The 27,729-nt window shown below is 40.6% G+C and overlaps 1 protein-coding gene across 21 annotated transcripts in view; it reads right to left on the bottom strand.

Annotated features, from left to right (window-relative positions):
* r3hdm2 (R3H domain containing 2) overlaps nt 1-27,729 on the bottom strand; it is a 78,160-nt gene that overhangs the window by 33,368 nt on the left and 17,063 nt on the right. For 10 of the 21 annotated variants that reach the window (XM_033626810.2, XM_033626818.2, XM_033626815.2 and 7 more), the window contains exons 3-12: nt 15,199-15,357; nt 14,566-14,726; nt 14,236-14,458; nt 10,247-10,288; nt 8,017-8,103; nt 7,703-7,847; nt 6,482-6,560; nt 5,056-5,115; nt 4,276-4,416; nt 1,345-1,453 (exon numbers count right to left, since the gene is read on the bottom strand). In XM_033626810.2, the coding sequence (XP_033482701.1) occupies nt 1,345-1,453; nt 4,276-4,416; nt 5,056-5,115; nt 6,482-6,560; nt 7,703-7,847; nt 8,017-8,103; nt 10,247-10,288; nt 14,236-14,394 (822 nt within the window). In that variant the 5' untranslated portion in view covers nt 14,395-14,458; nt 14,566-14,726; nt 15,199-15,357. The remainder of the gene's footprint in view (nt 1-1,344; nt 1,454-4,275; nt 4,417-5,055; nt 5,116-6,481; nt 6,561-7,702; nt 7,848-8,016; nt 8,104-10,246; nt 10,289-14,235; nt 14,459-14,565; nt 14,727-15,198; nt 15,358-27,729) is intronic. The other 11 variants (XM_033626814.2, XM_078169703.1, XM_078169724.1 and 8 more) reach the window with 2 other exon arrangements.

Here is a 27,729-nt window from a genome sequence, read left to right as displayed (position 1 = left end):
AAAAAAAACTAACTCACCGGGCTAACTGATGGCAACTTTTAAGGTGGAGCGTTTACTTGTAATGTTACTCAATGCATGAGTTGACGATGTGAATCAGTCAACACACCTTAAATTTCACTGTGACAACTCTGACCATCACTTTAGTTTTTATGACATACACTTTTAGTAATGAGCGGATCTCCAAGCATTTCTATTAATTTCAACCGGATTACGTCAACTACATATATCCCAATCCTCACTTGGAGGGGGAAAAAAAAAGCATTGTGGAGCATTGTTCCTGTTGGCTACAGCAACACTAAACCCCTGAGCTTGCCTGAGAAGGACTAAATGGACAAACCCGCTATTTTTAAATATCCCATGGAGAGAGACTCTCACTGCAGCCTGTTCTGTTTTGTTCTGAAAATGCTGGTGTGCAGCCTCGTTCTGTGGACGATAAACGAAGCGCAGACCGATAAAGGAGGAAATACAGTGAGTGCTAGACGGATCAGTGAGAGACAACAACCCCGCCCACATTAAGAGTATTGTTTACAGAGGAAACGCTAAGCAGACCCATGGTCTAAGTACCATGTCTGAATGGTTACTTTTGGTTAAAAAAGTACCATACCGAAAGTGCTGGTGGTACTGGTGTTGGAAATGACAAAGAGGTATGATGTCATCTCCAATTCTAACCTGAATTTATCAACAATTTCACAAAAGCAAAATCATTTGCCATAAAGGAGATGAGATGTCCATTCAGTCTAGTGTCTACAAAACACAGGTGGACAGAGACCGTTATGGTTTGGACTTAATCACAGCCTCACAGCGGGGACTGCACTTTCTTCATTACAAGTTATTATTAGTACCACCCCAAATCTTCCAGATTGTTAAATCTCCTTTCACATGCCAACTTTCATCTCTGTTGGAATGGGTGCCATTTCACACCCACCTGCCAACCGTGTAACTACAACAATGTACAGTAATCACTTCTCAAACTCTGCATGCTCTTACACATAGCTACCATTGATAAATCAATTACGACCGTTTTGTGTATTTATTTGAAATAATTAAAGAGTTCATTGTAATTATTAACACATGGCTGGGTCAAGATGATGCTGCAGCATTACTACTCCCACTTCCAGATGCCCAGATAGTCTGGGGGCTCACCACCGGAAATCTGTGAGTGTTTTATTCACAGCTTAGTTGGCATCAAAAGCAGACACTGCTTTTTTTTTCCATCAGATCGGAAAAGGTAATTAACAGTCTTATGTCATTACATCCTGACTTCTGTGGCCCTATCCATCTGTGTCCCTATTCTTCAAAAGTTAGATACAGCTGACACATTTCATGGTATAAAACAGATCCTACCTGATTATCATCCTTGTCCATGCTGGCATCATCTCTCTTCAGGATGAATTTCTTCTGGAAGTCCATGTTACGTTCATCCTTGATGTGTTCAGAGAACCTTTGTTCTGGGCTGTAGAGAGAAGTAGAGGACAAGTCGCATGCTTTTTAACATACTCAAACAAAACTAGACAAAACATAACATCTGACTGCATTTAAGACAACATTCAAGCAAAGTAACAGCAGACACACGCAAAAGCGGTTCCGCAGTGAATGTGGCGATGTTAGTACTTCTATCATTTAAAAGTATTACATCAGATCTACCTAGATTTTGTTTTGTCCTCTTCCAAGATTTATGGTTTGCTGCTGTACTGAGCTGGATGCCTGAACTAACTGTCACACGGTAATTTGGAAAACTTTTTTAACTGTTGAGGTGCACCTGGCTGCTGAAAAATCATCCACACCTCAACACAAGTATCTGCATCAACGAATGCGGATCCTAATAAAAACAAATACAAAAATATAAGTGCATTCTATTGTCTTCTGACAAACTCAATTACATTTAAACTTGCTTGTCAGCAAAGAAATAAAAAGTTGCTCTGCCTTAAAAAAGGACAATTCAATAGCGATGCACCGATTGCAATTTCCTTGTCTGGTTCCTATTTTAGTTGATTCTGATTTCCTTTCTTTCTAAGAAACGATGTTGAGAGTGTGCACAAACATATTTAGAACTTTTCTTTAAAGCCACTGGAAACATGGCTTGGGGGTAAGGGTAAAAATGCATATGTGATATCAAGGAAGAATGTCTCACTAAGTTCCAATAAAAAAAATGAGTGAAAATAAATGTTCATACATATTAGAAAATCTAGCTTGATGAAAATTTGATTACAATTAGATAACGTTTAGCCGTGTACTTGCTACAATAATACATTTTATGCAGAAGAGTTACCAGCATTAAAATAAGGACGCATGGAATTCAGCAGCCTCCACTGTCAGTATAAATAGTACCTAGTTTGTATTTTTTCAAAAGATTTGGTAAAACTGTATATTTTTATTAAATGGTTTTGGACACAATTTAGGAAACCTAAAATCATGAATTTGTAACTAAACAGTTGTTATTTGTGTTGGTGGTTTTTCATTCAGCCCCCAGATCAGGGGCATTTAATGAGGTCCACTTAATAGAATTTCCTTCGACCGGCCAAACGTCAAAATGTCTATATTGTGTCCAATAGCCTACCCCATATCATTTGAACAGTATTTATTATCAATTTTCAGAGTAGGATACTTTTAAAATAGAGACACATTGAAGTCTTATGGCACTTGTATGGAAAGCAAACAGCTATCGTTAGCATAAATAAAATTAGGCCTGGAAGAATACACCTAAGGCCTACATTTCAAGTAAAAGAAAACAGAATCTTCTGAACTAAATACACAGAGGTGATTCTTTTTGAAAAAGTGCAAACAGCATTGAGCAGTTCCTTTTTCTCATTATTCATATTTTTTCTACTTCATTTCCTAGAGAGAGAAATTAGCCTGTGTCTGTTCTGCCAGCAGTTTGAATCTTTCCTTACATGAATAGTGCCATTCTCATGCACATGTAGGTGCTCATTGGTGATCCTGGAATAATACTTGGTTTTATTAATGCTCATTCTGGGAAAGCTGACTCATAGAGCTGTGATTCAGTTCAAACATGGTCAAGGTGTGTCATGCTACTTTGGGTCGATCAAGGAAAATGGTCTCAGACACAGTCTGTAGCCAGACAGTAGCAGAGTCAGGTACTTCACGCTGTCATCTCACGCTTATCTCCCTTACATTCTTTGGTTGTTTACAGTGCACAGACAGCTTGCTAGAGAACAACGGTCTCTATAGCAAGCTGTCTTTGCCTGGTTAACAGTTCATTTGGTAGGCTCAACTGAGTGAAGTTTTTGCCATATTAACTGATTAGCTACACTCACATCAGAAAAAAGAATGCTTGGTGAAGAGTATTATTTCTTATTAATTTATCAGAAATTGGTCACAGTCATTCGTCCAGACCACAGTCCGCCATTTGGTGATGCCCACGCCAGATGTGTAATTAATGACTGGTTTCCTTTCCTTTTAATTATATATTTAGCATTTTTATTTCCTGGCTCAAACTACAAGTAGTTTACAGAATACAATTCATATTTTCCAGAATACCTTGGGCATTGCTTTAGTTCAACTATTTAGAGTTGAAAGAACAATGATGATGATAAAATGCATCAAGGATTTTTTTTATCTATAAATTCCACTTATTACAAGCAATGGACTGTGCAGTGAAGTAAGGTACTTTTTTCCCCCAAATAACTGATATACCAGTGATACTACATTTGTTACCTACACATATCTTACTTTAACAGCTGTGGGGTACAACCTAACTTTCAACAGCTTGCTGGTTGCTACATTAACAACTTCTCCTCTCTCAGTCTCAAGTGCACACAGAGTGTGAAAAGTACACTATGTTTTTGCCATTCATTGTGTTGTTGTTAGAATTGATTAGCTGCATGCTTGGCTCAAGCTACTTTCATTTCTCAGGTGCACTGCAGAAACTAACTTTCTGTTTGCTTACACGCTGCTGCTCTGTCGAATTTTTGGTCCAGGCTGTTCTTCATCTGAATCAAAATTAAAAGTTTATGGCAGTGGGATTCTTTTGTTAGTGAAGCCTGCTGTGGTTGTCACGACAACCTCAGCCACGTGGGTTTGTTATCGTGTGTTCCCCTGAGGCTGTTCACATTACTTCAGGATTTAATTTGCATATAACAGCCCCTGCCTAAACCCTCATTGACACTACTAAAATCTGCCATCTGGAAAAGTCTCAATAAACTATGGTGTTATTTAGGGTTTTTAATTGTTGAATAAGTCAAATACATACTAAATGTAAACATAATTAAGGTTGCAGCTGCTGAAGTCAGAACCAAAGTTAGAAACTACACTCACATGCGTGTGTTGCCCGTCTTGTTGATGATGACAGCCTTGCCTGTCTGATCCACATTGTGGTCCATGCCGAAGTAGGCAGCCACGCGGTGCAGCAGCATACGATGATAAGAAGTCATCTGAGGAAACTTCTTATACTGGTTACTGCAGGGAACACAAAAGTAGCATATGTTATTTCACACTGCTCTTGCAAATAATAGCTGAATTATTATGTTTTTCTTTTTGTGGCATACTGTAGTATATTTGCTTTCACATTGTGTACATTATATTTTGAGAACAAAACCCTCTCATGTTTGTTTTATGATCATGACACATGGATTTGCATTCTGAAAGGTTGTGCCAAACACCTGGCTGTCTGAAAAACATCACTTCCCATACACAACTGTATTCTAGATTCCTGTACTACCTTCGGTTGTCTTGTTTCCCACAATAATTAATCTCTCTAAAAAGATTTAAGCTGTTTTTGTTTACTGAATTTTGAGGTGTTGACAAGCACAAGGTCCCACTATGAGGGCAATTCACTTGGCTCCGTTGAGCGCACAATGATTTACTGCTTTCTGACAGATTTAGTCGTACTACTTACTAACGTAACACTATTCTGGTTACAGAGGAACACAGAGTGCTTAGCCAGAAAACCTGTCGGCCCAAACTTGCCGTCGTAAAATCGACAACCACAACTTGCCACATTTATCTCATCACTTCAGCAATCTATAAATAAAAAGGAATGGGTGTAGAGGGGCTAAATTTAAATACAAGAGAGGGCTTATGAAGAACGTGGCTTACTTGTCGTCATTAATGAACTCCAGGATATCTTGTTCTAGTTTGAGCAGCATCATTCGATCCCTGTTGGGCCAAAGGGAGAGAGAGAGGGACAGATCGGGGGTGGGGCAGGTCAGTGTGTGCATACCAACCAAAGATCAAAGGTTTGATGTACAGCAGTAAATACTTCCAATAATAACTGTATCACTTCACTTCTGTTACAATGGTGATCTCTCCAGAACTTCTTTCCATTTCAAACTGCCTTTTATTAAACCTTCTTTTAACAACTGGATGCTATAATGCTGCCATTTTTTGGGGGGTATAAGACATTTTATATCAATGATTCATCTACAAAATCCTGTAGAGGATGGAGGACAATATTACTTGGCAGCAAATTTAGGAAACCTCATGCTGATGGATTATCAGCCCTACAACATTTATTAGGTTACAATTTTTTGTTGTTTCTCTTTAACACTTTGCATAACATTGTATTTTAAGAATTGACAGGTATTTTGACAGTCAGTGCATGCTGCAGTTCATACTGCACACTGCTATCAATGCAGCTGCAATGTTACCAAAATGCAGATCTTATTGCTTTAAGTAAACTGAGATGAAGGTGCAAGTGCTTTGGTGTATGCTTGTCAGGATCTGTCTAAAGTATTTACCTGATGAGCTACTGGGGGTGTAAGAAACGATTGATACACTTGAGTTTCCCAATATTATGTGCTGTGATACTGTATAAAATCTCACAAACCCTTTTCAATTTTATTTATATTTGAATTTTATATTTAAATTTTATGTATGTATATATTTTGTTCTTTTTTGATTTAGAATTTATGTTTTTTTTTCTTAATTTTGTTTACCTAAAGAACCCTGCAAGCATTTTATTTTATTTATTTTTTTTACTGATATATGCAAAGGTAATTTAATTAGCTGGGACTGCACAAAAAGTAGTGCTATGATGTTGGATGCTATAGTAACTGATAAATACAAATGCAGATCCCACTTTTCTGATTGCATAAGCAAAGATAATTTTTTAATGCATATGGTTGTGTGTTCTTCATACTATGAAAGTTTTCCTTAAGTTAGATGAAAAAAACCCCAATATATTGCGTTATAGTATTGCCATATATTGAATCTCAACCCCTGTATTGTGATATGTATTGTATTGCCAGATCCTTGCCAATAAACAGCCCTATGAGCTACTTAATAAGTCAACAGATTTAAAATACTTCATAAAAGATGATCAGAAATCTACTTTTCAAACAGCTAACTTTGTCTGAAAATGTTTACTGTACATGGATCAAAATATATTTCTATTTTTGCCATGTATATACAAATATATAACAAACTAAATAAATTAATATGAATGACCCATCTGCTTCTTTTGATGCTTTTTTTTCTGTTGTGCTCCTGGTGTTACAGTCAACCTTTGATGGCAGTCTCATACCTGGGATTGTTTTTCAGTGTGTTGACCAGAAATTCATGAACATCGATGCCCGTGGAGTCAGTGTATTCCTGACTGGAGTCTAACAGAGAGAAAGGAACAAGTAAATAGGCAGGCAAGAGGATAAGAATGTTGCGAGATGGGTTGGGTGCGATACAGAAAGCTGGTGACACAAGTCAGAATGCTGGATATGACATTACAGGTTGTTCAGGAAGGTTGTTCAGGAAGGATAAACATAAGAAGCAGAACCAGTTCACTGCTCTCCTATGCTTTCACACATACACACACGCACACACTCTTCAGGGGATCATTTTCCACTATTTTCCACTACACTAGACAGTTGGGTTAGCCATTCCATCTCTGCTGCTCTCAGAGTCTAATGACGCCTGAGGGCCTCTGCAGAGAGAGGTAGGTAATTAAAAAAAAGAGAAGAGGGAGGGATCCCATTATCTTCCAGAGAAATTAGCTTGACATCATATTAGTTTGGGTATTAATAATACAGTGGACATCACATTTACATGCAAGAGACGCGACATTGTGAATCCATTTTAAAAAATGACTAATGTGGGACATTTTTACACACTGACGCTGTTATTTGGCATTTATTGTAATTGAATATGGAGCAAGAGGCAACCTGAAGGGCTGAAAAATGAAGCCAATGCAGAAGTGCCAAAAATTGCAGTTCCTTGAATGGCCACTTGAGGCTGGCTCCAGAAGCGAGTCAATCCTCATAGACCCCCTAATGTTGAAATACCCAACTTTACAGCAGAAATAAACATGTTTACAGCCTGGTACAAAATACAGTTTGGGTCTCTGTAGCTAGTGGGTAATTATCCCGTTCGTGACAACTGTAGGGGAGTGACTTTTTATATAACTCACCAGTTTATATTTTATTAACGCTTAAAGTTACACATAATCAAGGGTGTGGTCCCTGTGAGTGACAGGCTGTCTTCAAGGCATCCCCAGAGTCTACGAGTAAGATCTTCTGGCTCCAAAAAAACAAGATGGCAGCAGCCGATATGCCGAACTCAAGGCTTCAATACGGGAGTCCACAAACCCACAGGCGATGTCACAGTAGCTACATCCATTATTTTACACAGTCTATGGTATGGAGAACGTAATTTAAAGACCTAACTCTGCTTCTAATCTTGTCTGGTGTAGGAATAAAAGCATGATAACACAACACAGTACAAAATGCATTTAACCTCCAAAGTCGCATCTTACCACGTGACAACATCTTTCGCGGAGTCTTGTCCTTCTTCTCCTTCTCTTCATTTTCATACTCGTCCTTTGAGGACTTCTCCTCTTCCTTGTCCGACGGACAGCTGATGTGAAGCTGGATGATATCCTGGAAAACCACATTCCACTGCTATGAGAAAAGATGGTAAAATTTTGAATTCTAATTTTGTTTAGTCTATTAAAGCATTGTTAATCCTGCACAAACTGTGGCTGCATACAAGAAATTGCAAGCTAGGCTGACTGCAGGGTATGAACAATGGTTAGGGTGAGGGGTTAGGGGTTAGAGACAGGAACAGTACCGATTCTGGAGGTCCATCATTGGAGAACGGACCAGAGGACTCCTCACACACTGCCAGACTCCGTACCAGCTTCAGTTTGGCATTAGACTGAAACAGAACCACACATATATTATCTGTAAGGCTGATTAATTTAGTTTTTAGGGATTTTTATATATAGCAGATCAGTTTAAAAGTTTCCTGCTATAAGAGCATTTATAATTGTAGTTTAAAGTAGACAAGGTCCTCTTACAACCACAGCTCAAAAAACTGAAGAAAAAAATGTGTGGAAAATGCAAATGAGCTGGCGTTAAAGCACGGGAGTATCTTGACGTAAAAAAAATAATAAATGGTAAACTTATCCACTGCATCACATAGAGCATTATTAGAATTACCTTATTAATTATTTTTATATTTTTTTTTAAAATCATATTTTCTTCCTCCTAAATTCTTGAATCTAATCAGCTTCAGGCCATTTTTTGTTTGAAAATAAACAATAAAAATAATGAACGCTAATCACCTGTTTTTATAAAATTCAATGCTAAAGGTTACAATATGAAAAAACAAAGTTCTCAGAACAACATAGCTCATTTAGACGTTGTCCCTTTGCAGATTGTGTTCCAAAACCAAGTGGGAATTGAAACAATGGTGATCCAACTTTATGAATTTATTATTAGGAGCAGATTAAGCATGGGATGTCACATTAGAAAGCCACTTCCAAAAACACAGTCGGGCTTAACTCTCACGTCCAAGTATGACCAACCACTGCCTTGACATCTTTAAAGATGCAGACAAGCCTAAAAACAATACGAGAATCTCAAAGTTATGAGGAAGGTAAGTTTTGTTTCTGAGCGCTACAGTTTATGGATGCAAATTTCACTGTTTGCTTCATTTAAGATCATCAGATTTAAGTGACAATAACTTAATACAATGATCAATGAGCTGTTGCTAATGATGTAATTATGAATGGTTCATGGATCTGCACACCTACAAAATGAGTGCGAATAAAAATTATGACAATATAAAAGGTCTCCTTTATCTGTTCTTCAGATGCACACATTTCATAGAAACGGTGCTTGTTTCACAGTCTTTTTGAAATTCAGATTGTTTTATTGTAGAGTTTGATATGGTGTTATGAAAACAGTGTTAAAACCAAGATTGTGACGCATAGCCCAACTAAATGGCATGAAGCGGGGTGAAGTGATGTATCACTGTGAATGCACAAAGACCAGTGCAACTAGAGTTCACAGAGTCAGCGCACATTGTATCAGCGGTCGGGAGTTCAAGACGCAGTATGCAACACTAGTCAAGAGGTCTGAGGCTGGAGATGTACTTGCTTTTAACTACATGTTTGGGTGACGGTTGCCTCGTGTATCCTGCATCTGTTTGGAGTGTTGGTTGTGTGTATCCTCAGCATTTAACGCAATGCATCCCCAAGATGCAATACACACCTGAATGGTTGAGGCAGCGTTAGCAGAATGACGAAAACATACTCGCTTGATACACACCATCCTAAATGGCGCTTCTGGCACTTTTTCTGCTGTGATCCAAGGTGATCTCAGAATTATCAATAAAGTAACTCTCTCGAGCGTCATTACGTTTATTGTTTAAGTAATGCTAAAAATAAGTTTACAGGTGTGCCCTATAGTGGAATTGTCTCGTAATACACATAGTACATAGGCAAACGTGAACAGCACCGTTCACAATGCAATCTGTTGTCTATACACTTGTCTACAACGCATGGTAAAAACTAAAAGTATAACCTGGGTCTTTGCAAAACACCAGTTAAGTTCATGCTGTATCTGAACACAGCTTGCTCAGTGAAGAGCTTGAGAGAGCTCGAGAGCTCGAGATACAGAGAGCTCGAGAGAGAGAGAGAGAGGACCAACTGTATAACTTTTACAGAAGCTGCTATACTTCACACAACTCTCTCACTGCATTACAAGCCAACTGACAATATTTATATATTTATTTGGCACTAACTGACATCTAGTTATCATATCATAGTCTCCGTCAGCTGTCTTAAGTGGCTGGGTGAGGCCAACAGACCTACTTTTAATCCTCTCATGGGCTTTAAGATTTTAAGCCAATGACAAGAAGACGGTGGTCCACTGTAGTTGAGAGGATTAGAACGTTAATAATGGAAGGTCATCTTACACAACAAACCAGCAGGGGGGTTATTTCAGGGAGCGGGATTACAAAATTATATGGGTGACTTTTGGAAGGGGGGGGACGCTGACCACAAATTACTCACCTTGGCCCTTTTCCTTCCATGGCTGTGATTAGGAGCCCGTTTCTGCAAGAAAAGTTGTTATTTTACTACTAATAATCATAAGGTGGACATTAAATACACATACAAATCCACTATCTATGTATTTAATTATGTAATGCAGACTAAATACACATACGCACATTCATAAAGAGGCTGCAACCAGCACACAGTTGTACATTTATAAAATCTCTCTTTTGTTTTTGTTTGTTTTGCAGAATACATTTATTCTGAGTTCCAGATTTACAAGATGTGCATGCACCTAGTCCGCTCAGATGAGATCAAATGTGTAGAATCGGGGTGAAAATGTGCAAACCTGTAAATGCCAAGTCTCTGTATTACATCTACAGAACGTGCAACATAACTAGATTTCTTGAGCGGAAACCCAATTACTTGACCATGTATACAGTACAGGCCAAAAGTTTGGACACACCTTCTCATTCAATGCGTTTTCTTTATTTTCATGACTATTTACATTGTAGATTCTCACTGAAGGCATCAAAACTATGAATGAACACGTGGAGTTATGTACTTAACAAAAAAAGTGAAATAACTGAAAACATGTTTTATATTCTAGTTTCTTCAAAATAGCCACCCTTTGCTCTGATTACTGCTTTGCACACTCTTGGCATTCTCTCGATGAGCTTCAAGAGGTAGTCACCTGAAATGGTTTTCCAACAGTCTTGAAGAAGTTCCCAGAGGTGTTTAGCACTTGTTGGCCCCTTTGCCTTCACTCTGCGGTCCAGCTCACCCAAAACCATCTTGATTGGGTTCAGGTCCGGTGACTGTGGAGGCCAGGTCATCTGCCGCAGCACTCCATCACTCTCCTTCTTGGTCAAATAGCCCTTACACAGCCTGGAGGTGTGTTTGGGGTCATTGTCCTGTTGAAAAATAAATGATCGTCCAACTAAACGCAAACCGGATGGGATGGCATGTCACTGCAGGATGCTGTGGTAGCCATGCTGGTTCAGTGTGCCTTCAATTTTGAATAAATCCCCAACAGTGTCACCAGCAAAACACCCCCACACCATCACACCTCCTCCTCCATGCTTCACAGTGGGAACCAGGCATGTGGAATCCATCCGTTCACCTTTTCTGCGTCTCACAAAGACACAGCGGTTGGAACCAAAGATCTCAAATTTGGACTCATCAGACCAAAGCACAGATTTCCACTGGTCTAATGTCCATTCCTTGTGTTTCTTGGCCCAAACAAATCTCTTCTGCTTGTTGCCTCTCCTTAGCAGTGGTTTCCTAGCAGCTATTTGACCATGAAGGCCTGATTCGCGCAGTCTCCTCTTAACAGTTGTTCTAGAGATGGGTCTGCTGCTAGAACTCTGTGTGGCATTCATCTGGTCTCTGATCTGAGCTGCTGTTAACTTGCGATTTCTGAGGCTGGTGACTCGGATGAACTTATCCTCAGAAGCAGAGGTGACTCTTGGTCTTCCTTTCCTGGGTCGGTCCTCATGTGTGCCTGTTTCGTTGTAGCGCTTGATGGTTTTTGCGACTCCACTTGGGGACACATTTAAAGTTTTTGCAATTTTCTGGACTGACTGACCTTCATTTCTTAAAGTAATGATGGCCACTCGTTTTTCTTTAGTTAGCTGATTGGTTCTTGCCATAATATGAATTTTAACAGTTGTCCAATAGGGCTGTCGGCTGTGTATTAACCTGACTTCTGCACAACACAATTGATGGTCCCAACCCCATTGATAAAGCAAGAAATTCCACTAATTAACTCTGATAAGGCACACCTGTGAAGTGGAAACCATTTCAGGTGACTACCTCTTGAAGCTCATGGAGAGAATGCCAAGAGTGTGCAAAGCAGTAATCAGAGCAAAGGGTGGCTATTTTGAAGAAACTAGAATATAAAACATGTTTTCAGTTATTTCACCTTTTTTTGTTAAGTACATAACTCCACATGTGTTCATTCATAGTTTTGATGCCTTCAGTGAGAACCTACAATGTAAATAGTCATGAAAATAAAGAAAACGTATTGAATGAGAAGGTGTGTCCAAACTTTTGGCCTGTACTGTATGTCTACTCAGATTTGCAGCAGGGTTTTAAAGGACACAGGTGCATCTGACAGATTTCAGACAGCCAAAGTATCAATGTGACTGCAGTGTGGTGGGCTCACAGAGGTTTCTCTAGTTGTGTGTCTTTGTATCCAAATAATCAAATCCAAATGTGGCTAACACTGAAATTAAAATAAGTCTAAATAAGTCAGTTTCTACCTGAACAGTTGTGTGTTAAATTTAGACAAATGTAAGAAAAACACAGGTGTGCACATATAGCTATTCTCAGACTTCAGGCCCTCTCATGTCCTCTCTTAAACTCCTAAAATATGTCAGTCTTGACCAAAAAAATATGGCAGAGAGAGGGAGAAACACACTGCAACAGACCAGCTGAATACAAATTCTGGTTTTGCTGTAGCCAGGTTACTGCAGTACATTTTAAAACAATCTAATTCCCTGCAGCGAGCTTGTGTTATTCAATTATTAAACAAATCCATCTTTGCAATACATGATGTAAACGGTCTAAAAATCCTAAGAGCACTTTTGTACTATAAGTAAGTAAGATTGCACTTATGTAGCACCCTGTAAAACAAAGCTACAATGAGTTTCACAGAATACACATGCAGAAAAGACAGATATACATACTGTATATAGTGCACTCATTCTTTAGAATTGGGACAAAACCTTACTTTCTAGGTTTTTGATTTTTAATTAGGCTGGGAAAATATATCTTAAAGTAAACCCTGTAATGGGCCAGCCTCCCAGGTATTTAATTTTTTCTTAAATAGCATGCATAATGGATGTAAGAGGTAAGCTCTGACAGAGCTGACATGTTACAGAGTTGTATTGAGTAGCCATTTTATTTATCAAATTTGCTAAAAGAATCTTTAAAATTATAATTCCCATTTAGTTTTGATTCAGAAGGGCTACAGAGTTGACATGTTACGTTTGAGACACACCTGATAGCGAGATCTTTTAATGAATTTATCAAAAATAGACAGCTTACTGGTACCTGATGAGCATTCCCGCCTTTTTAGAAACTAGGAAGTGAGACAGGAGTCCTTGTGAGATAGCTTATCAATTTTATGCTCAACTAAATTATGATTTTCTAGAAACTGACAGAGTTGATAAAAACTGGCACACATTTTTAGAGGGCCAACGTTTTCACAAAAAATTTATTTTAATGATTATAGCAGTACATTTTTACACCAATGTTATCAGTATATACGGTTTTTGATTTTGATTCTAAGTAACATTTTTTATTTGACTGAAGTCGTAAATTCTTGTCAGGGACAAATGGGTTTTCTGGCACAGGTCAAGTTTAGAAATTAGAAAAATTAAAGCATATTTTTTTCACCCCAAAAAACAAAATTAGTGTGTTGAAGTTATCATTTTAAGGGTTTTTTGGTAGGACATTATCTGTCCAAATTTTCAAGAATGGGTGAGATAAAACAGAAACAATAAATACAGGGAAGGCAAGTGGGTAGTGACAAGTTTTGTGAAATTTTTTGAAGCAGTTTACGGACTTAGCTGATCCAACAGAGGGGTAGGACAGTATCAGATGGACAGAGCCCAATGGCTTTGGTCAGATGAGTGGTGTACAGGGATGTAAAAGTTAAGAGAGGTATTAAGAGGCGAGGTCATGTAGGGTCTTGCTACAGCCTTTTACACAAGTTGCAGGTGGGGCAGTGCTGCTTGAATGAGATGGGAGAAAAGAGCATTGCCATAGCCTTGGCATAAACACATGAGTGTACGGGATTAGAGTGCATGGGATTAGTAATTCTAGATCTCTGGTTGACAGCATTGATCTGATTTGTGATGTTGTGGAGTTGGAAAAAACAGGTGTGCACCAGCTTCTATGTGTGAGGGTCAAAGTTCAGAATCTGGTCAAAGATTCCACCCAGGTTTGTTGTGGAGGGTTTAACATTGGCGGCCAGAGGGCCAATCATCACGTTCTCTCACCTGTGCGTCCTGCGGGGAGCTTTCCTCAGGCTCCAGGCCTTCTCCTGTCCCTTCCTTTGTACCCTGCGGTTGAGGGGAGGTCTTGCCTCGACTGCAGGGCTCTATGAGTGGCCCACTCTCTCCCTCCTGCTGGATGTCTGTTGTCAGGCTCACTGACATCTTCTTAGGGGAGGGGGAGAGGGTGGGAGTTGGGGAGGGGGTTGGGTGGAGAACCCAGGAGTGGCTGAGAAAAAATAGGCATGAGAAAGAGTTAGAGGAGCTGTCAAAAAAAATGAGAAAGAGACAGACACTTTCAGTATTTGGGTGAAAGTGTACTGCTATACAATCTACCTGTAGGTGGTACCAGATCTGTGCTGGACTCTGTACAGTAAGTCTGGATGGGAACCACACACACAGGAAGATGAGGGGAACCCACTAAGGTACTATACTGGGCTGGGCTGCAGCAGGGGGCGAAGCGCAATCCATAGCAAGCCTTAGCCTTTGGGGTGGGGCTGAAAGGAAAAACACATAGATGGACATTTTTTAAAAATATGTTTGGAATAGGTTGCCTCAAAAACCTACACAGGTTGATCTGAGGACATATAGAAACTATAATGTCGGTTACAAGATTTTTGACATCTCGATTTGTAAACAGCGAGAAACTTTTAATTTTTTACAGTGTCAGAACAAATGGTTAATCTCTATCAACGTGTCATTCATACTGCCCCTTGTGACATCTTAACTCTGATGGATAAAACAACCGGCAAACCAAACAGTGTGATTTTATCACTTTTACTTTCTTTTTTTGTGTCAAAGGGTTAGTTACAAAATAAGATAATTGTTGTCCTCTAATAATAAGTATTTAGAGGTTTCATTTTCTCATGATATGACTGCAAATTCACCTCAAAAGACATATCTTTAATGGAACAATATCATAAAAATATCAACATGCACGACAAAAAAAAAAAAGGCAGCAATATTTACAGCGATCAGGTGAACTGAAGAGGCAGCAGCTAGCCAGCCAGATAGGGGGGAGGGGCACACCAACAGGCCAGCCACCACCTCAGCGGTCCTCTGGGGCCTCTCTCTTTCCTCTCCCTCTGGCTCAGTGCAGCAGCATGGTCTGTCCTCCAGTCAGGAGCCCTGGACACCAAGAACAGAAGAGGAAGACACGAATGACGTCATGTTTCACACACTGAGTGACTCATCGCTGCTGCTGCTGCTGCTGCTGCTGCTGATTCGAGCAGGGAGGGGGACAAAGCAGCTGAAAGCTCACAGCCTACTGGCACACAGGGCTGCAGATTTCTATAGTGTGGGCAACACTCTTTATGAATGGGAAATGTGTGCTGCCTGAGAAAGAACCAGTTTTTTCCCCCCGAAAATTTAAACTAGCAGCAAAACGTCAAAGAATGAGGGTTCATTCGTCAAAACCGTCGACCTAGTGCAGTGAAAATTATTGCCTTTTCAATTGGAGTTGGGTATTTGCCAGATTTATCTACTTATACAAAGAATCACTGAAGTAAGATAAAATAAATTGTACGGTAAACTGCCAATATGACAACCAATGCAATGCAGGATTAGAACAGGACGGTATTCAACAATTCTCTTGAGCACACAACATGTAAACATCACCTTTATTTAAACCCTCTATCATCTTCCAGCAGCAAGCTCATCTTAATTAAACTCCCGCCATTTAGAAAACACATTTAGATTTAGGCTACTGCATCTTCAATGACAATTTATTAAAAACAATATTTGCAGTAACTCAGTTCTTATCATAACTAGTATTCTGTCTTGCCATGTCTTCCTCTAAATGACATCACTGAACTAATTTTACCGGCATGGGAAAATGTGACGCAGAACCGCAAACAGCTTTAGGGTGAATTCAGACTCTAAAGCAGGAACTGATGTCTTAGGCATTACATCCATACACAAACACAGACACAATTAAATAACAATCCATCTGTCATTCAATCCTACAGTATATCCTCTGGTATCACAGGGTCAATGGCAGCATGACTTCTGTGTGCTTGTTGAGAGGACGATGAACAGTATGCATGAAATCCCATACGCATACATGCATGCAATAGCGAGATTAATCGAGCACAAATTCCGGCATCAGAAGCATGACTGCCAGATTGCATGCATGCAGCATGGATGAGTGCCATTCATGCATGTCCCTGTCTGTCCTGCTGTGTTATGCTGTGCTGTGCTGCAGGACAGATGAGATGAGTGAACAAACTAGGCAGGGATTCCCAGTGTGGGGAGACCCAGGCAATGCAACAGCAAAGGCGTCATCAGCTGCAGCATCAGCAGTATTACACCACATCACTGACCAGGACACCCACATGCCCCAACCCCGCTCTGCTTATACAAGCCTGCCATACAGCATCACGTAACATAGCCACGCTATCTACTGTAGGCAGATACAGACGCCTGACACGGTCTCTTCGAAATAATCTGCTCTGTTTGTTCGCTCACACACACCACACACACACAGTGTATTCTTGCACGGAAAAGAATGAATGGTTTCGCATTAGAAAGCAAAGATAATCATTCATCTCGAGTGTCAATCTCATGGCTGAGCGGACCAATAGCAGAGCGAGAGCAGGGAGGGGCTGCAGGACAAATTATGAATCACCGCCAGAAATGGGGTGCTTATGAATAAACCAGCTTCCTATTCTCTCTTCCTCTACCCATGCCTCTTTTATGTTTCCTCAGCTCTCTCCTCAACACTTACCCCCGTCCCCTCGCTTCCCTGGAGACACACACACACACACACACACACACACACACACACACACACACACACACACCAGCCCACAGTGTTGCCAAGGAGATGGCAACGTCATTCTCAACTGCTGCCATTTGTGTTGAGCGAGTACCAGCGAGAAGAGCAGGGAGAAGAATGATATTAAAAATAAATATGTGGATTGCAGACTGAGAGGGACGGACAGACAGAAGCAGAGAGAACAGAGCAGGATGGAAAGAAAAGTGAGAGACCAGGATGTGCTATTACTGCTGTTCCAATTTCTTCTGAGTTCAGGAAATCTAAGACTGTGATAGAAACAACAATGTGGGCTTTCAGTCATCCAGGTCATGGGATATCAAGTACTAGAACGTTACATTAGTGCTGCTGAACTGAGGAAGCTTCTGAGATTAGCAGTGAAGCCTCTTCAAAAATTATGCAATGAGCTGCCATGATTAGACAAAAAGCAATGGCACTTTAAATGCAAACATGAATGCCATTTAACACATTACACTGAAATGGCGGATTAGCTCAACACATCAGGGAAGGTACCCTGAACTGACCCCAACACAGTTCACCTTACCACATTCACATTTTGCAATTCATATATTCTCTATCACCTCAGAAACGATTGCAGCAAACAAATTCATGTGAATGACGACCCAAGAAAACCCACTAACCCCAAAGATAGGGCTTCATTTCAGATCTTATAATAAAAACCTGACAATGGTTGGCTGATAGTTTAATTGTGAAGCAGTGACAGGAAGTGTTAGGTTCGCATTACAAAAACTCTGAGCTAAGCAGATGAGGAAAGTGAACTTGGCAATAAAAGTGTTGCCTTATTGTTGATGGAAAACAGCAGTATGTCCATGCTGCCATAGTTTTGTTGTAACATTCCTACTGTACCACTTTTACCACGACTGTAACTAGGACTAGTAAAAAACTAGTACCATGTGTCATAATAGAGGCTACACACTGCAGACTCAACATCTACAAAACCAGCAGCAGCAGCACTGCCTGTTGTGTCCCAGTTCAGTCAGTGTGTCAGTCGGCTTGATGTTGGCATCTCTCTGCCAACTGTCAGCATCATCACAAGAGGCTGCAGATGTGCAGCAGGGCAGCTGATTCACACAGGACCCTGGCCAGTTACATCATAGCAAAAGAGGTTGTCCACATCATGCTGTCCCCAAGAAACAACATTAACAGGCTGGTGTAATACAGCAGGATAGGGATGCTTTGATCAGGCATGTTATTAACCCATCTAATGTCTTACGAATTGGCCAGTTTAAAACCAATGAAGGTGGTGAACGTGATATTTTTCCTGACCAGTTCACCCTACGGCAACTATAAAATCCACATTTTATGTAGTACCTGTGCATTTAGGTTAATTCATTTTTGTTCACTCCATCATCATACACTGTATATTCACACACACATTCACACGCACACGCCCAAATACACACATGAACAAGCAGGACCTTTATACATGCATTATGTATGGACAGCAGTGATGATGAAAGAGCTACCGGTTTCACCATAAACCATGGTGAAATTCTCGACAGTATTACCGTTTCAAAATGTAATTACCACTAAAACCATGTTTGATTACTGTGTTGAAAATCACCAGCATCCAGAGAGTGTGCTGCAGAGAAGAGAGAGGGAGAAAGAGAGAAAGCCTGTGTGTGATGGTGATTCGTGACAGTGAGGCTGCAGCGACCAGAGCAGAGAGTATAAAGTTAAATGTAGCAGTGCAATGTGTGCACAGTTTAGGCTATTTGTTAGTGAATAAACTCCAAGACCCAAGCCCAGTTCTCATGTCTTCCTTGCCACCTCCACCCTGGGTTTGAACCAGGAACCCTCTCCTCGACAATGCTAACCACTGCAACACCGTGCCGCCCACACATTTTTAACAGTACTGCGATAATACTGATAACAATGATAGTTTTGGTCGTGATGTGAAATTTTTATACATTTTAATTTCTAATATAGAGAAGTCAGAGTGAAGGGCTGCCTCACAGGATCGTACCCTGAGCAGTTCGTGATTCAGTGCCTTGCTAAGGGGCACCTCACCAAAAGCCACAAAGCAAACTTAAGCTCATTTCAGAAGTCATGCTTTTTTGTTGTAGTGCCTAGTCAATAAACCATTCTGCTACTTTCAGCAGACATCCTTCTTAACACACTCAGGTCTTCCTCCTCTGCATGCCCCTCTGAATAATCACAGAACGAGCTGATCAAATAAACAAGACACTTTCTTTCAGCTGTGAGACAGCATCACAGTTGCAAGCGTCACCATCAAATTATTGGTCCTTTTAACAATCACACTAAATAACAATGTGAAAATACAAAACTAAATACATTTTACTCAACAAACGAGGACGTATCCGTATGAATTATCTTGTATTAAACTTGTATTAACAGCAATAACTAAAAAAGATCTAACAAAATGGCAGCGTTTTACAAAACCCCACAAAACCCACACAGGTAAGCACATATATAAGCCACACAGGCAGACATACAACACCCACAAAAAAAAATCCCAATCATCTTCATCAGCTGTCATAACGAGTGCAGGGCACTCTGACCCACTTAACACACATTACCAAAACCTTGCAGCCTTTTACACGGGCCCTCCTGAGGACAGGCAACCAGCTGCGACACACCGGTCACACACTCCCCTGCCCACTGTGTCAGGTTACCACACCAAAGGCTGCCAATGGAGTGAGATAGTGTGAGGTGGTGAGTGAAAGAGACAGGGAGAGCTATCTGTCTGGTCAACACTGTGAGGATATGTGTTTGTGTTAAGGCGCACAGAATGTATATCACCGCGTCAGACAGTAGGGTAGCCAGACTAAATATTCTGTGCAGGTATGAGCTCACTGTCAAATTTAGCTGCTCCGGGTCAAGCTGGGTCAGGGTCTCGGCAATAGTTAGCAGCAGGGCAAGCCAGAGAAATGAAAGGAATTCCACCGCATGGTAGCCAGTAAGAGCGGAGAGCTTGTTTATATAAAGTCTTTTAACTGATTAACTTATCAGGTAATTAATGCCTGACAGCCAAAAGCCACAGTTTAACACCACCTGTTGCCAAAGAGCACCAATGTATTAATTCCTCAAGTGGTTCTAAATCGGGGTCAGTTGGCCGAAAGTTAACTTACACTGTTGTGATGAAATGAAATGAATCAATTAGTGGATCCAAAGAGAAGTAAATGGCAACAATCTTAATAAGATTAATAGCTTTCAAACACCTGTGGGTCCCAGACTGGTCAGCGTGCAGCTTAAATATGAAGTCAATACTTTTTTAACTTTAACTGAGACAGAATCAACAAACAGAAGATGGCACCTTGGCCTCAGGGAACTTGCAATGGGCTTATGTTTTTATTTTCTAGCATATTCTAGATCAATCAATTACTTCATTAATCATTATCTTTTCCAACTGGCACAATGTCAGAGAAACAATCTGGTGGAGAAATAAATCCCCCTACAAAAGAATAAAAGAGGATTGGATTATTCTGCCAGTAGCACAATAGAGCAGTACAGATACAGTTACAGTACAGATGGACGAATGAATCTACAGTGGCTACCTCTTCTGCCTTACTCTGGTTATTTCCCCATTAATGACAGCCAGAGTGCAAGTGAACAAAGAATGAACATTGTATATTCCTATAGTTTTGAGTGGGTAATGATTGTGAGCTGCTACTATTATTACTTATTCCTTTCATTCACTGCGTTATTTCAAATTTCATAATGGAGAATCATGCGTAGCTGACATGCCTCTCCATTTTCTCTGCAGAGGCTGAATGAAAGATGAAGGTGAATGGAAGCGCAGAACGCTGCAAACAGGAGTGAGCGAGCACGTACAAACCCACAGACAGCAGTGGGAGACGTACACAGGCAGTTCGACCCAATTCAGCTCCTCTGTATTCAGCCGTGCACCTCGCCCATTTGACGTCAGAGAGAACCCATTTCACAAAAGGCAGCAAGGTTATGTCTTCGCAGAGTGGAAGCTGTTGTGTGTGTGTGTGTGTGTGTGTGTGTGTGTGTGTAGTAATGGCAGAGTTTGTGCAAGCTCAGTGCCTGCACATATTATATATCAGCAGCGCTTGCAGTGTGTGCGCACCAGTGTTTGTCTGTGTCAGAGAGGATTCCCCTTTGCGTCGGTTGCACAATCTCACAAAAGGGAGGGGACGAGGGGGCTGGCAGAGCAGTCGGGACTATAGAGGAACAGTTCAGGCACATTCGCACTGAAACAGTCTGCGCTTCAGTGAAAATATGGACACATATATCACTGGCCCAAACACTCAGAGACACTCCAGAACACTGTAAATATTTTCTGCCTTGAGATATGTAAAAGTAATTAGGGTGACTGTGTGGCTCAGAAAACACAGAGCCGGGAAACTTTGCTGATGACAGCAGCACACATACGGAGAGGAAACATCCTGAGGGCAGATTAACAAGACGCAAAGCACAGATGAGGGGGGACATGAATGGTCAAACGAAGCGGAAGACAGGGTTTCTCTTTTTCCATCTACGTCTCTCTGTCCTTCTCCCTGCCACCCCCTCTCTTGTCAGTGCTATGAGGATACCCCTTCCTGCCTTCCACCCCCTCCACGTCAACCCCTCCCATCAATATCTCTCTCTCTGCATCCACCCACTTCTAAGTGTTAGCTCTCTGTCTCTCTCTCCCTCTCTCTCCTGTTTTCTTCCTCTTTTAATGTGTCTTCTTAAATTGTCAGGCCTACTGCTGACGCCATCCTCCTCCACTCAGCCAACCCACTCAGTCCTGTGGGACGAGCTATGACTCATTCTCTCCCTCCTTCCCTCCCCTCCCTCCCTAGTTACCTACCTACCTTTCTGTAGCTCTCTCTAAGTCTCCCTCTTTCTGCTGCTCTCTCTAGTTATAACCTATGTATAGTTGGGGGAATATACAGGAGATGCATGAAGAGGGAAAAAAATGAGACTGGAGGATAAAAACACATAAGGAGAAATTGGGTGAAGAGGAGAAACTGGGTGAAGAGGAGAAAGAGGTGTTGGCCGAGTGAACGACAGTCTTACTTCTGCATAATTAACGAATGCCAGTGAATAGAGAGAGAGGGGATCCTGATCTTGCATGCATTAGTGATGAAGGAAAAAGTGCTGCAATGTGGGTGAAGGACAAAAATATGGAATTCCAAGTGGGCCAAATTCAAAAAAGTAAATAAGAGTTATGAAATAATCACATTAATGTGGAAATGATGCACCAAGACAAATGTGAAACAGCAATAAGAAAAAACCATGAATTATTTCAATATTCTTCGTCAGAGGACAGTGTTGGGGCACGACGTGCACAATGTCAGTTTAATAAATGAGGAAACACTGTGAATGAGCCGATTTTAAGGCATCTTGATGATCTATCTGCGTGGATAAGAAATTAGCCTGATTTGTGAGCTGACTGGAAGTAAATGAGAGTCCCAACTTAACATACTGTCATTGAATCCTTGTGCATCGTTGGATAGTGGAAAACAAGCAGCAGAATTAATGAAACTGATGTGATGAAATGAAATGTATCAGTAGTTTCACTGTTAGGAGTATTGGCAAGCATTTCCCATGCTCACAATGATCATTTAGGCTTAAACAACAAAATAAATTTTAGAAATCATCAGTGGTGCAGCCTGTGAGAGGCTACTAAACACTCTTACTCTTTAGTGTGGATGCAGCTCATTTTGTCAGTGTCCTGTCATGTCTGACTGAAGCTGAACAAACATCTTCTCTGTCTCAATGACAAAACCCCATCTCTTTAACAGACAGAGGAAGCCCGCAGTGTTACATATTCCATGTCTGAAAAGGCCTTAAGTTGCATCAACAAATGAGAAGACTGCATCACACTATGTGACAAACTGTGCACAGACTAGTGGAGGCAGAAACTAATCCAACGTGTGAACAACCACAGCAAAAGAAAATGCTTCAGAGGAACAACTGAAGACAAAAAATGAGTCACAATGAAGAAAACCCCATTGGTGATGTCAAAAACAAATAAATACATTTGTCTGATGCCAGAGCTGAAATACACATTGGGTTTGTACCAAATTAAAGGTTACATTCTGTTGTGGGAAACTTTTTTTCCTGTATTGAAGGATGATTATGATAATCAAGGAATATTTACCTGTGGCTGCAGCACTGAATGACACGGAGAATTTCATAAAACCACTTGCAACATCACCACAAAATATATAATATGAGGTTATCAAGGCCAAAAAAATTAACCCTTTAGCAACTTTTAATTTTTTTATTTTAATTTTATATACTTTATTAATCCCTGAGGGGAAATTCAATTTTTCACTCTGTTGTCAATTACACACAGGTCCGAACACACACATGCACAAACTGGACCTATACATGCAGTAAGTGGAGAGATGTCAGAGTGGGCTGCCCATGACAGGCGCTCTGAGCGGTTGGGGGGTTCGGTGCCTTGCTCAGGGGCACCTCGGCAGTGCCCAGGAGGTGAACTGGCACCTCTCCAGCCACCAGTCCACGCTCCATATTTTTGGTCCGGACGGGGACTTGAACAGGCGACCCTCCGGTTCCCAACCCAAGTCCCTATGGACTGAGCTACAGCCACCTCTGAGCATCTAAACAGCCAGGGAATGCCTGTTCCTTAATACAGTTCTATTTTGGTTCCATCAATGGTCAATGAAATGACCAATACGCTGAGCCTCAAAGGCATCTTCTCATCACTGTGTCTATCAAGAGGGAGCACTCAGGGAGTGTGTTAATGACACCACCAGAGTACATTCCAGTTCCACCTTGCAGAATGGATACTGCCATAGACGTTTTAATAGCACATGACCTGTAATAAAGACATCTTCTATTGAATTTAGCTAAACAACGGGTTCATTATAGTACACCTTTACATAATCAAAGAGAAGCACACAATATAATTCAACCATCACATAAATTACTCTTTACTACTGTGGACAGGTTCTAGGTTTTCAGGGAAAGTATGCAGCCTGCATATGAAGTTTTTACTTGTGCCTAGGAATAAAAAAAGATATTCATATTAATTGTGGTCAAATTTTACATTCTTGTAAAACTTGGAAGGCTTAACTTAAATTGCTGAGATGAGAAAATGTTCAAATGAAATAGTGTTCTGTAACAAGTACAGTTCATGTTTCTTGAAAGCTGAGACAGTTCACAGGATTGTGCTGAATGATGTGACAACAAACCAAGAGAGCATCAATCAAAAATACACTGCAAAGGACGTACAATAACATTTCGGCTTAAAATATAAAACATCGATACTTAAGCATTAGCTATAGGGTTTTCACGGTAGTTGGTGTAAAGTGGTGTTCAGGCATACATCAATTACATTACTTGCCCACAACCCCCACCATCTTGTTTTATGTAAGAATAGAAATAAAACCCATTTACTTCATTTTCTCATAGCCCATTAGCGCCTACGTTCATCATTTGTAAAATACTACATACTATCAGTACTTCAGTCGACAGACACTAAAATTTTAAACTTAAAGTGTCTGCTCTATACAGCAGCAGCAGCAGTCAGAGAGCAGAGCTCTACCATAAGCAAGCCAGGACCTGTGCAAAGCAACGTTCATGGACCCATGCTACCAGGGGGATGATAACCTGCATTTTGAGGAGACCAAGAGGATAATAGAGGAATAAGGAGTCATCCGAGGTGGAAAGCGCACCCTGTGAGAGAAGAGGGAGAGGGCGCCACTGCCAATCCCGAGCCGCAGCCAAAAAGATAAAAAAAATGTTTGCAATAGTATAATAAAGAAAAGCAGGCCCTGCCACAGCCACACCAATTGTTCCTGATCTGTTGGTTCGAAGGGGAAGATCTAAAGATCAAAGTAAGCACTAGACAGATTTTGAGCGTCATCGATGAATATCTTTTATTAAAAAATGTGTGTAATAAAAAAAGTGTAATCCGTAAAACCACTGCTGTCATGAGTTTATTAACCGGTAGGAAATTTTCCTCCTTGTGATATCCCTAACCAGCTACTCACATGAAAGTTTGCCTGTCCAAAAGATGGTTATCTGGCCGCCTATACTGCCTGGCCAGTCACATTATTTAAAATAATTTCTTAGCTGCCCGAGAAATACATAAATAACTGAATGTTGGATTTTCTTGTCTCCTCAAGTACAGTGAGGAGATTTGTGAAAGATTTTGCCTGATCAACTTGAGCTGCTGATGTAAAATGAATAACTGTGTCAAAATGAAATTGGGTGGCAGCTCCTGCACTCATTATAAACCTTATGTAATTTATCAGTTTCTTTTACTGTGATGAGAAGGGGGGGCAGAGGAAGAGAGAGAGGAGAGAGAGAAAAAAAGAGAAGAGAGAAAGATGGAGGAGCAAGGGGTGGCTAGTGAGACAGGAAGAGAGGAAAAACTTCTCAATGATGAAACAATCTGTGCTGTTAAGCGATTGGACCAGACTTCCACCAATGGGAGGACCAGCTCCATGGCAACAGGCTCTGTCACCAAGAGAAAAGCAGCCATATCCCTCAACACCCCCATATTTTTCTCTCCCTTTCTCTCTCACGACCCCCCTCCTTTCCCCAATTACAAGGCCCAGTGTATTTATCACTGGGTAAACACAAATAAAACAGCACACACACACACACACACACACACACACAAAACACATAGCAGCCTTGTGGGTTACTTATAGACTGAACACAGCTCCATCGCACAGACACAACAAACATACACACATGCAACCAAACAGGACTTGCAGATGTACACACAGGCACACAGACTTAATGGGGCTTACACAGTGATCAGAATGTGAGTCATTCGCACACACAGTTATTTAAAATGTGCAGATTGGCGATGACTCCCCTCACACACTGACTGCAGACAGTTCTGTTCCACTCCGTCCTGATGAGAGCAGTGACTAACTATCAGGTCTGCTGGAGCTGAACCTTGAACTAAACAGATTGAGCTCACAGACACAAGACCAGACCTCCAGAATAAGGAAGTAGCCCTCAGCACATAGAAAGAAACTACCCTTCCATCACAGACATATATGTATATATGCAAGGTGAAGTCTGCACACATCAGGGAGCATCATTCCTAAGCACTGACCCAGGTTTATTTGACTCACCTAGCTTTTCAGGCTAAAGCTAGCTGATATGGGGCGGTAAAGCACAGGACACCAGTCAACGTTTGAGGTTAACCCTAAAACTTTACTGGAAGCATCATAATAATGGACTGCTGCTTAACCACTGACGATGCTACACCAGCAGTGCAAGCTGAGATAGAAGCAGTGATACATGCTCAAGTACACTCCAACCTTATTTTGTTGGCCGCAGCATGACAAAGATAATTATGCAATAAATTTTGAATTTTATCCATATTCATATTTAGTGTGTTACCTAAAATAAAATGATAATACATTTTAGGTTAATTGATCATAAATTTTAGGTCAACTGGTCATAACAACAGATTTTTGTTTCAATGCATGAAAGTAAGTGCCAATACCCCATAAAATCTGATTTATAGTTGAACATAGGCTCTATGTAGAGACTACACCGTTGTGAATATTAATACTTGTGCATGTTTTTTCTGTCGCTCTGCAATTACACCTCTGAAACGCTAGTTGGTGGGGGGGTTTCTATGCTACTGAGGTGCTGTTAAGTTTACTTGATTCAACTAACACACCTAAAACACACATTCAACATGGCTTTATAGCAAAAATATTATTATAAAGTACATCATTCAGCTTCTTTATAACTCACATGGTTCACAGACAAAACAATTGTCTTTTGCTGGACACATTTCCCCACATAAACATGCTAACGTTAATAGCATAAGCCTGACATTTTCCATTGCATAAATTAGCCTAGCAGCTAGCTGATGTTTTCTTTACTCATATGAAGCCAGGATAAACCACAGACAAAACTTAAAATGTTATTTTATGGGGGCTTTATTGTCTTCACAATTTAGTGGTTCTTATCTGTGAAATAATACTAAATAAAAGCTTTGTTTCTGTAGTAACATTTATGTGGAGGTGCACATCAGGTGACGGCGTAGGCTATGGCGTAGGGTACTCGGTTCAACACAGAAGTATAAACCCCTGCTTAAGAGCACTGATAACTAATTTCTTCAAGGAGAAAGCAACAGATGAAATACAGAAACTTTGATTGATTTGTATCTAATCTATGTACAGGCATTAGCAAATCAGTTACACCTGTGCATGTGATTTGTAGATGCACCCTAAAACTTGACCAGCACCTGTGGCTCAGAGAATAGACTTTAAAGCAGCTCTGCTTGTGTACAAGTCTCTCCACGGCCTAGCACCAAAGTACATCTCTGACATGTTAGTGCCATATGAACCATCTCGGACTCTGAGGACCTCAGGGACCGGCCTCCTGCTGGTGCCCAGAGTCAGGACTAAACATGGGGAATCAGGATTCCAGTTTTATGCAGCTAAAATCTGGAACAGTCTTTCTGAAGATGTGAGACAGGCCTCTACTCTGACAATGTTCAAATCTAGGCTCAAAACAGCTCTATTTCACTGTGCATATGACTGAAAGGATCTTATCTGCACTCTTCTCTTTTAAAGTTCATTTTATAATGATTATTTATGTTTTAATTTTGTATTGTGATTTTAATGCATTTTCTTGTTCTGTAAAGCACTTTGAATTACTTTGTGTGCGAATTGTGCTCTACAAATAAACTTGCCTTGCCTTGCCACAATGTCAGTTACAGCTGATTGGCTGTGGTTTCCACACTTTTTTAATTTGCCACACCAAGTGCCACATGCCGTTTA

Source organism: Epinephelus lanceolatus, chromosome 1, assembly GCF_041903045.1.
Source record: "Epinephelus lanceolatus isolate andai-2023 chromosome 1, ASM4190304v1, whole genome shotgun sequence".
NCBI lineage: Eukaryota > Metazoa > Chordata > Actinopteri > Perciformes > Serranidae > Epinephelus > Epinephelus lanceolatus.
Note: the sequence above shows the minus strand (reverse complement) of the source record. Positions and strands in the feature narration are given on the sequence as shown.